We start from the raw sequence: 11,195 nt of genomic DNA, 5'->3' as shown, positions 1-11,195 counted from the left end.
ATTGCACTAGTTCTTTCCCTGCAACATGTATTCAGCAAGAAAGCTCAAGAGCCTATTGTACAAAGCTATTTTAGGAAGGTTCGTGAGGGGATCTGGGCTTGCTGCACTCTTTAAAATGTATATACATCAAATACAGGTCCTTAAAATATGGCCTAGAAAAATTAATCACGTGGGGTTTTTAAATAAATAATAAATAAATATGCAAATAAAAACATCTATGCTAGAAAGTAACTTTCTCTCCTCAGTCGTTTTTACTTTTTTCCTCTATCTCAAATACAAAGAAGATTCCTAAGCGCAGATGCCAGCAAAGGGTAAAATAGGACACAGGAGAAAAAGCTTAAGTGGGTACCTGTTCTATTTGAGTACATGTATACTTTAATGCAACAGAAACCAGACACTGTCAAGCTATCTTAAAGAATCTTAGAGAGAGGAATTCAAAAGCCAGTAAGCTTAGAGATTACTGAACAAGAACCAAGAGAAAGATCTGAGCAGCTTGAATATGAACCACACTCTAGTCATTAAGAGCTGTCTACTCTTATTGCTGCTCAGATGTCAGTCAGCAGCCTACCTTGTCTGCATATAAAGAATACAGCATTGGCAGCTGGACTACAGTAGACAACTATAATATCACTTGGACTTCAGCTCTTCCAAGGATGGGAAGTGACGTCAAAACTCTCATGGCAGATTACAGCTTGGCTTCTCAGTCTGGCCAACACAAAGCTTCTTACCATTTGCTCATCTTCTTTGGCAGTCCAGGCAGAATTCTGGATCTGGTCACCAGCCTCCTTCATCAGTCGCAACTGAACATGCTGTAGATAGGCAGAGAAAGCCCTGCGAGCTTGGACTTTGCTGTGGACCAAAAAAATCAGTCAGCTGTCTTCAGAGTAGTAATGGAAAGAGTTATAGCAGTCAAATACAGCTTATGCAACAAAGTACGGTCAAGCAAGGACCTCCTAGGTGCACAAATGTTGAAGCTCAAAGGAAAGAGGACCCTTTCACCCTGCCAGTGTTTTCAAGTCCTTCAGCTCACCAAGATGGAGTAGGTATTGCAGGATATACAAAAGACCCCAGATGCTCTCCAAGATCATCTCTAAAAATTGAACGGTCTCCTTGCTTTTCATAGCCTTAGCTACTCTCCTCCAAAAGCCACCAATGTGAACATCAGCAGAACTGTGTATTTTTAAACCAAATTCAAGACTCTCTTGGGCTTCTGTCTTCGCAAGCATTTTGAACACCACAACAACAAACCATAAAACAAATGAAGGGCTTGGTAGTGGTGCCAGAGTTATAACAAAGACCCTGCAATTCCCATTGGAAATGAAGGAATTAAGTCTGTGAAAGTGAGCTCTTCCCTGCTGGCCCAAGGACGCGAGCCAAATTTCATTTAGCAAGGCACCACTAAAGAATGAAAGAACACCAGCAAAATCTGCTGTGCAGCTGGCTGAACATGTTAGGAAGCTGTGAGTGTGAACTGAGGAGAGTTCACTGCGGTAGGACTGGGAGGGACACATTGCTTCTCAGTCCCTCACAATGGTAGTCACTTTAGCTTATGCATCAACTTTTCCAACTACCAAAAGCTTTGCCTAAATCTGTTCATTGTCATCTTGGCCTAAACTCTCTCCTCCAACATTTTGCTCTCCCAGTCTCCACTCTTCCTCATAGTTTTCCCCATAGTCACTATCAGCTGCCCCTTGAATTGCAAACATAATTTCTCCTTCCCTTTACAGAAGAATGTAGAAGTAAATGGGCTTTAGTGTCAGCTACTCTTCCATCACAGGCAATGTCCTAATCTTTTCTGTAAATTATCAAGTTTCATCTTAATAGAGTTTTAAACCCATTACTTTCCTACAATACTATTCCAGACCTTACTGTTTTAATAATTAGGAACCTTCCTTTACTACCCAGCCTAACTTCCCTCATGAGCAGTTTATATTTGCTTTTTCTTCTTCCAGCATTGCCCTGTATCTTAAACAATTTCATACCCTGATGGGTCTCCTACCTTCAATGTATTTATTAGCAATTACATCCTTCCTTAGTTTTCATTTTACTAGTGTGAACTATCCACATCTTTCAGTGTCTTCTAACAAAGCACCCGCACTGGTGACATGATGAGACTAGCAGCCAATCTCCACCTGTCCAGTTACAATTTACCTTCCATGAACACGGGTGATAGCAGGTGTATACAATATTACACATGAAATCTCAGAAGTATCTCAAGTGACAAACCCTAGACCACATTTGGTGTTTTCATGCATGCATGAGCTAGAGCTTCGCAAACCTCCTGTGATCAACAAGCATGTAAGATATTTTTCCTTATAATTAGTTTCCAGTTGATGAACACACAATTGATAGAATTTCTGCTGTGAATTATTAGTTCTTAAAAGCATGTCCTTAGACTTTGTGCGAATTTTATCCTAGCTATATTATTCCTATTCTCAAGTTCATCCAGCTCCTTCCATGTTTATTCCACTACTTTTCTCTCATGGTAATAACTTCCAAATCTTTTCCATCAGCAAATTAAATTAGCACATCTCTACATTTTATGTCATTCTTGAATTGCTTATTAAAATCAGCTTCAGACCAATTCCTGAGGAACCTCACCATTTTTTTCTCTATTTCTTCTCTGCACCTTAGGAATATTCTCGGACACTATATGGTCCTCAGGACTCCAGGTACACAAGTGCCTGAAATTTTATTAAAAACTCAGTCCACAAATTGTCTTTCTGTTTTATATGTCTGTAAATTTAATGAACACTTTGTTACAATGTTATATAGGAACATAGAACATAGTAACACTTACAGAGACCAATGCACGGATCTAGGTAAGAGTTGAAATTAAAACTAAAATAAAATACGTTAAAAGTATCCATGCATCTGCTTAATCTTTAGCTTTTGGTGCTTCTGGAAGACCAAGCCAGGCCCAAAAGGTGAGAGGGGTGAGTGAGAGGCTGCGTGGGACTTAGTTACCAACTCGGTTTACACTACAACAACCTGTTACTCAAATATTTCATGACCAAGAGTTCAAGATTTGTGCTGGTAAGAATTAAGGACCCCATTATCAACATTAGCACAGTAATACAGTTCTTTGCCTACACCTAATGCTTCTGTGATTGCAAAATGGGAAACGGGGGAAGTTTAGGTTAGGTATAAAGCGGAAGTTCTTTACTGTGAGGGTGGTGAGGCACTGGAACAGGTTGCCCAGAGAAGTGGTAAATGCTCCATCCCTGGCAGTGTTCAAGGCCAAGTTGGACAGAGCCTTGGGCAACATGGTCTAGTGTGAGGTGTCCCTGTCCATGCCAAGGGGGTTGGAAATAGATGATCTTAAGGTCCTTTTCCAACCCTAACTATTCTATGATTTCAGGAAGAAGGTCCTTGTGTAACACTGCCTCTCCTTTGGTGCGTGGAATATTGAAACCTGAGTAACTCCCTTTTAATTTTACTTCCCTGGGAATGGCACGGTTAGGGAAACATGTTTCATTCAACTGTCACCTCTTCACCAGTAACACCCAGTGTGTGGAAGGCAGAGAAACTGCCTCATCAGGCTGACTAAAGAAGTGAAAGAAGTCCTATCACTTACAAAAACTGACCAGAACAGGCCTGGTTTCTTTTGGATGAAAATGTCATTACTTCAGCTCCTCTACCTGTTGACCCCACAAGCAAAGCTTTCATCAATGACAGATCTGGTGGACCAAGCCAAGCACAATCCTGGAACATGAGGTCACCAGAAGCCTTACACACTTCTGTGGGGAATCCCAATAGTACTGGGTACTGCGCAAGATTCTGCCAGGAACACCAGAGAAAGCTTACATTCTTGGCAGAAGTCAGTTCTATATATAGGTAGATGACAGCATTGCTACGTTCATCCTCAAAACAGGTTTCAGAATCTTCCCTGTCACAACAGCAAATGTCCTTGTCACAAGAAGACATCAGAACAATCCTAAAATCCATTTGAAAATTCATAATTCCTCTCAGAAACTAAACTAAGAAAGAACAACAAGCAACAATCATTCTCCCTACCTTTGGACATTTTTCTCAAAAAACAATGCTGCTTCTTATCTAGAAGATATAAAATCCTCCTATACAGATTATGTATTATCACTCTTTTCTTTTGCCCTTCTTGTCCACCTGCAAATAGATAGTTTTATTATCCATATTTAGGGGGAGGATCATCCTTCCAAACATCTACTAAGACCCTGGTTGGTGTTATTCTATAGAATCTCCTCCAGCATGTCTATTTTTTTCAAGTGCCAGAGCCATACATCAGAACATAATCTGTTCCACACTGTCATACTCAACAGCAGACAATAAGATGTTTCAGTAACTTGTCACTCTCAGATGACCTCCTACCTTGCTCTCAGGAGGTGATGACCTTGAGCAAAGATCATTATCAGAGGTAAAAATGCTATCACCATAAATAAGAGCACAAAAATGAGACAACTAATGTTATGGAGAGGCAGCACTGAGGTATTCCTACCCAACAACTTATGTTTATGTAAACTTATGTTTATACCCACTTCTTTGTTGCAAAGAAAAAAAGATGAATTTTAGAATTCAATAGCAGGCATCTTGCATTAAGACTGAGAGGCATTTAAGAAGCCTGATTTGACCAAAGAACAACTTGCATCACCAAATTAAAGAACAGCAAAGGTAACTATGGCTTATTCATTATACTGATCCAACAGGTAAACTGTCAGTCTTTACAACTAATCTCCCTTCTGTGCCAAGTAGTTAAGGCAGCCCACAGACAAAAATCCAGAGCCCTTTCTCCAGGGTCCATTTATCTCCTCACACTCGTTCATAATGTGGCACTAAGTGTACATCCCCCATAATTTAACCAATATTAGCTGCAAGTCAAAATTCAAGGCAATGTGCCTCTCACCTCAGATTTCCATGCTTTTGAAGAATCTGCAGCAAGTTGATCTGAATGTTTGTTTTTTGAGTAAACAGCTCTCCTCCATCTCCAGGTTTCTTGTCAAGCTTTTTTGGCAACCTCTCCTTACTAGTAGTTTTCACCAAGTCAGAGAGCTTTGGCTTACTTTTCACATCAGTGTCCAAAACAGAGCCAGCAGTTCTATCTAGCTCATCTTCATCTGTACCTACTTCCTCTTCTTCCTCACATTCTGTGCCTGACTTGAGGGACAACTTCATTGGTTCTGATGTCTCTGTAGTAAAGAGAAATCACCTATGCTGGTTAAGAAAAAAGTAAAAAGTTGGGAAGACGATCCTGCTATTTATACCCTTTGGTTTACCTCTAAACTCTTTTCTGCTAGAAGGACAGAACACCACTATTTTAGAATAGCACCTTAAGTATCACCGCCCTTTATCATTCTGTCTTTCTGCTTGTGTATCAAAGAGTTGAGAAGCCCCTTTTCACAATATCAGGGAAGACATACCATAAGTATTGTCTTAAATTTACAAATGGAAAAAAAAATCAAAGAAACAAAGGCATTTTTCTATATCTTATACTGATTCTTATGTATGTATTGACATATATAGATACTCATACTTGACGTATATACTAATCTTTTGTAATTTTGTGTGTCAAAAAAACCAAAGCTATGAAATCTAAAACTTTCACATGTGCCAATAAAGATCACATACATTAACATATCACCAAAATATTTCTATAACATACAATCTCTCCCATTGCAGTCAGTATCACATAGCTACTAGAAAGACTTTAGATAATAGCTTCAGGAAGAGCCACTCGTGAGGATCATTCACCTCTGTGCCATTTTAAGTTTTTCCCATGTCAGCTTGGATAAGAAAGATTTCTCTCTTTCCAACAGCTTAGAGACACTGCTGTGTAGGAGAACCAGCCTGGAAGGTCCCAAGATTTCATCTTTCTCTGAAAAGGTGGACTATAAAGGCATACATACTGTTGATTTGTTGTAACCAAAAATGCAACTGCAAGCTCATCTTCAAGAAAATACCGATTATCTTTAGTTCTTTACGTGGGCATGTGGAATGGTGGGAATGAAATTTTAGGCATTAAGAAGGCATGGAGCTCGTAAGAGGAATGAAGTGAAAACCACTAACACTTGACATGAAAACTATTAACTTCAACTTGTGAAACCCTTTAGGGACTACAGAGGCCAGAACAACCCCATTCACACACATTTCAAATGAAAAAATCCTTGCTTACTTGGTTTTGACTAGCTGATCATCTAAGACTTAGCCATGCATACCTGGTGATCCTGTCTGTGCTGCTTTAGACTTGCCATTGCATCTCTGGCGATTCCGTAACTCCAGCGAAACAAGCTTTCTCTCATAAAAGAGAGCATGAGAGTCTACAGCTTCCAGCCTCACACCCAGCTTTCCATTAAGACCTGCTCTGGGAAGCATAATACAGAGACATTCTCAATCTCCCTTTATACTTCTCTTTCTGATGACAAAAGAGACTTAATAGATTAATTTTCCTGATACAGGGAAGAAGTAATTATGATCAGTCTAACTTTGCTCTATTTAAAGCCTGCAAATGTTTGAAGGGAGTCTTGCAAGTACTTTACAGAACAACATCTGAAAGCCTCAAAATGCACTTACCTATTGTCATGCTTTCAAGATTGAGCAGCATCTGTCCGTCATGCAGCTCAAGGCACAGTTAATAGGGAAAATTGAATTTGAAGAGTAGAAAACAATGGAGAGGAGTGGGAAGAGAGCACATGGATCCAAGTCCAGCCTCCAAACCTTTTATGTAGACAGCTTGTTCTTCATTGTTTGCTCAGAGTTAAGAATTTTAAAATAATCTAAATGAAAATTTACAATCTTCCTACAAGTTCTGCCTAAACCAAGGGAGAAAGAGCCCTGACAGATCCCTTAAGAGGAACAAACATAACCTTCTGCCAGTGCACAAAGATCCAGCAATGTGCTCTTTATGATGTAAGTGGGAACATCTCTAGGAAAATCCTGCTGCTCCATTTATCTTTTAGATCTAGCAAAGTGAATACACAGGTATATAAAATCCAAAGCCCTCATGCATTACAGGATCTTTTGAGAGAACTCAATGATGAAGTTTATCAGTAGGAATGCCAAAGTAGGGAGCCTAAAAGGAGCAATTTTATGATCCAGTCCAACAAAACTTAAGCTCTCCAGATGCTGGGATCCCCTGAGCTCAATGTGTTCACTTTTCTAAAATGAGTTTGATAGATTTCAGATAGAAAAAGTGTTGACCGAAGACTTGGAAGATGAAGCTGTGAAAATCTAAATTTAGAATAAATCCTACAAAGTACAAATTATTTAAGAAGCGATTTACCGGGATCTCCCAGTGGGGAAGTCTCTTTTCATCTTGCCCCTACAAAGGGAAAAATGGCAAAAATTACCTTCTGACTAGATTAAAATGCCTCCAAAGTCTTTCATAAGTACAATGAAAAGGTCACATTTGCAGAATTCATTGTGACTTCCATCTTAAAGGAGAAACAAGGAAAAAAAGCTCCAAAAGAGGAAATCCAAACAGCTCTTCTACAGTTGACGCTTTCATCTGTCTGGCTGAAATTGGAGGTGTCATTTGGAGCTACCCTCTAGACACCTCTCGGAAAGTATATAGCAGGGAAAAAAAAGTAAATTTAAGTGCTTACTTTACATGAGGACAAGCTCTAATGTGACTTTAAATTTTAAACAAAAGGTAAGCAAGGGCCACCTATAATCCCTTCATAAGGAAGCATAGGTGCTTGAAGATTTTTCATGTCTATAGTAATATTTTTTGTATTGTTCTCTTTGCCCTTGGATTCAGAAGTGCTACACATAAAACCTCCAGAATCACTGGCACACAAGAGAAGAGACATGCAACTATGACCACACCTGTAAATCACAGGCTGGTGTTTATAACAGTGGATAAGTGAGAAATCAATCCTTTTCATGCTGTTTGTGCCTTCTGCTTCCTTCCCAAATAGAAAAGATTTCTACCTGTCCTTAAACAGATGTGTAGCCAGCATGTAGTTCATTGATGTCTTGTGTTCTAAAAAAGATCTAGAAAAACAAAATAGAGGAGGTATCAAAATAGAGCTCAACACAATGAAAGGCAGCATAATACAGAAATAATAATTTATTAAAAATATTCCAGAGGTGGATTGAGACAATATGCTGTACCATAACAGAAAAGAGGAAAGGAGGAGACCTATCACTTCTCAGGTGAAGATCCTGGTGAGGCAAGAGACACAGAGAAACATTACAGACTGGAAAAAATTAGAAAAGCGTAATATAGTATCACTCACATGATGAGCCCTACATTGAGCTTATGGCCTAAGGACAATACACAGTAAGCACAGCTCTAGGATGTAAAAGAAGATAGCAGGAATTTTTCTGAAGTAAAGACATTTTTATTCTGACAGAAAAGCACAATGCTTGACATGCAGTTAGGCAAAGCAGCAGCAGTTAAAAACAAGGGACCAGGAAAAAAGCAGAAAAAAGCATCCTCAGCACTGAAATAAACTAACAAAAACCTCAATATGTGTCTTTCTGATTACTAAGCCAGTTGATCTACATATATCTAACATAGAATTTCCCTCAACACAGCGTATCAGTGCAACACTTAAAGTCATCCTATTGGATTCTTATTCTTACCCATAAAGTTCCCATGTTAATGGGGTAGGGAATATCCGGATGAAGCCTCCTCTCCGTTCATTCTCCTCTCTCACTCGACAAAGAACTTTTATCTTCAAATAAAAAGGGCAGGGGGAACAACAGCAAAATAGATACAATGAAAAATGAACCCTAAAAAAGCCTCTGAGTTTCAGAGGACAAGACTATTACTGCAGTCCTGGGAGTGGGCTGGGTACACATGATATCCTTAAGCAATTTTATCTTGCATTTTGATTCTGAAGGAATCTCTCACTGCTTGGAGTACATATGTATGCTTAGCATGAGTGAGGGCAAGGGAAGTACCAGCAGTAAAATCCAGCAGTTTTATTTCAAGAATTTTACTTCTGTCATGTTTTTCATATAGATGCACTTGTTCTTTGCTGAGCAAATAACCATACATATTGCTTGAAAGCCAAGGTAAATAAGAGAGATTTAATAGCCTTACCTCTTCCATGGAGAGACCTAGCACAGAGGTGCCTTGCCTTCCTGTTACTTTTTCCCTGCCTGAAGGCATTGGGGTTTTCACTTCAGCATCACTGGCAGACAAAGGACGGGTACGCTGTAGAGACAGTATGAATCCAGATTTTTCCCTTTTCCATTCTCAACTTACTCTAAAAACACAAAAGTTACATTCAAATTCCAGGATCCCATTCCCAGCAGAATCTACACTCCAGAGTACGACAACCAGAATTCACAATTCCACACTGCAGCTGTTGAAAAGTCCACATCCCAGTGAGCACTAAATGTGACTGTTCACATTCCTAGTTTTTAGCACAGCAGGACTCACAATTCAGGCAGCAGTGCCAATATTTACATCCCTGGCCCCTTCCGAAAAACATGAAACATACCCAAAAGCACCAAACTCAGGATTTCACACAGAAAAATCCTCACCCAAGGGACACTAGAGCCAGCATTCACACTCACAGGCCCCAAATGCACTTGGATTAACACTTCAATGGTACCAGAACCATGATTCTCTGTTCCAGTTGTGTTGCTACACTAGAACAACAGAACTATAAATCAGTGATGACAAAGTTCTAGGGAAAAAGTGAAAAATTCAGTTCACCACCTGTTACTCTTCTGCTACTATACTGCTGGATCCCAACTTGCTACTTCTTGCACTTAATGGACAGATCTGCAAGTAAGATCATGCACATTTAAAAAATAAGAAAATAGTTTGCTGACAGTCCCTCCAAGCTCATTCTTAACCTGATGTGTAGTCCTATTCAATTCTAACAAAGGACAGGAATACAAACTGTCTTCAAATTAGCAGGATTATCTTAAAATCCCAGAAAGACTGAAATCTTTGAACATGTTCCTAGAGCACATTTTAGCTGGTCTCAGGCCTAGTTCAGATAAACTGCCTGTTAACGTTAATATCATCAGAAGAGCCTAGCTAGGAAGGTCTTGTGACTTTATACAAAATTCAGATTTTCTTTTAGCGGTATACTGAGCAAAGAATGCAGAAAGAGCCTTCTTAAAGTAGAAAGAAGAGCAAAACATGACAGAAACCTTAAACTGGATAAATCCAGGGGAATATCCCATACTGTTCAGAAATGAGTAAAATTCATGGCAAGATCAGGCTGTACCTTTATTTGTAAGAGCTATTTCATTAGACATTGCACATGGCTACTCAAAATCTGCAGATGAAGCAACTGCAAAAGCAACAAGCATTGCACTAAAATGGGTTACACTGCAATGACTGACAACAGAAAGATCCAAAGAGGAAATAGATATAGCACATGCCAGCTGAAACATTCTGTTAAGCCTAATGAAAACTGATTAAATAAAACTACAGAAAATGAGACAATCTGGATGAGAAGGTAGGAGACACAAGCATTCACAGAAGAAAAAAACAAATGTCAGTAGTCAAACAGGTTTGCTTGATGCTGTAGATGGCATTAAGTTTTAAGGTTTTTACTCTCCTGCTCAGTAAACTCCTGCTCAGTAAACTCCTCTTAAAAACCATTTCCTGACAGTATGATAACAATCATCATGTGAGAACTGCTGTTCAAAGACAATATTACCCTAAAGTTTTCAACCTATCAGATGATCTTTTTTACTGAGAAAATACCTCAATGAAATCATCTCCATTGTCTCAATACAACGGAGATGAGTGCATCGATTACAAACAGAAAATTTATGCCTATGTATTGGCAGCTGTGGTTCCTACAGCTGGCAAAGCTCTGACTCCTACCTGAGAGCAAACTACACTACTGTCAAAATGCTAGTGAAAAACTCTTAACTTTACTGAACTTCCTGCACAAACTCTTTTTTCAGTGTTTCACTACAGAATCCTCTCTGGCTGTAGCACAGAAATGTCTCCAACTCCACAAAGATTTTGTTCCCTCTTTGACCCAGCTTATCTTTAGAAGTACAGATAAATCCAACCACTTTGTTTTATCTCCAAATTCTGCTAACATCTCTGGTTCCCACATCATGATTCTAATTATACTAAGCACTGACAGCAGTTGGCACAAAGATCCTTCCTATTCTCTATGAAACCTCATTATTCAATAAGACTCTTCTCAGCTAAACTGTCCTCAGCTAAACTTCCACAGAATGACAAATGGCAGCGCACAGAATGAATTAGGTTCTCAAGATGATTCCATCTGTCC

General features: G+C 39.2%; 1 protein-coding gene across 1 annotated transcript in view; it reads right to left on the bottom strand.

The window, feature by feature from the left end:
- LOC104411055 (tubulin polyglutamylase TTLL5-like) overlaps positions 1 to 11,195 on the bottom strand; it is a gene marked incomplete at its 5' end in the record, with an annotated part of 85,047 nt that overhangs the window by 68,145 nt on the left and 5,707 nt on the right. The window contains 7 exon segments of the mRNA XM_010021384.1: positions 729 to 849; positions 4,880 to 5,162; positions 6,189 to 6,334; positions 7,253 to 7,291; positions 7,903 to 7,965; positions 8,560 to 8,651; positions 9,023 to 9,136. Coding sequence (XP_010019686.1) covers positions 729 to 849; positions 4,880 to 5,162; positions 6,189 to 6,334; positions 7,253 to 7,291; positions 7,903 to 7,965; positions 8,560 to 8,651; positions 9,023 to 9,136 — 858 coding nt within the window.

This window comes from Nestor notabilis, unplaced genomic scaffold (assembly GCF_000696875.1).
Source record: "Nestor notabilis isolate BGI_N333 unplaced genomic scaffold, ASM69687v1 scaffold11139, whole genome shotgun sequence".
NCBI lineage: Eukaryota > Metazoa > Chordata > Aves > Psittaciformes > Psittacidae > Nestor > Nestor notabilis.
Note: the sequence above shows the minus strand (reverse complement) of the source record. Positions and strands in the feature narration are given on the sequence as shown.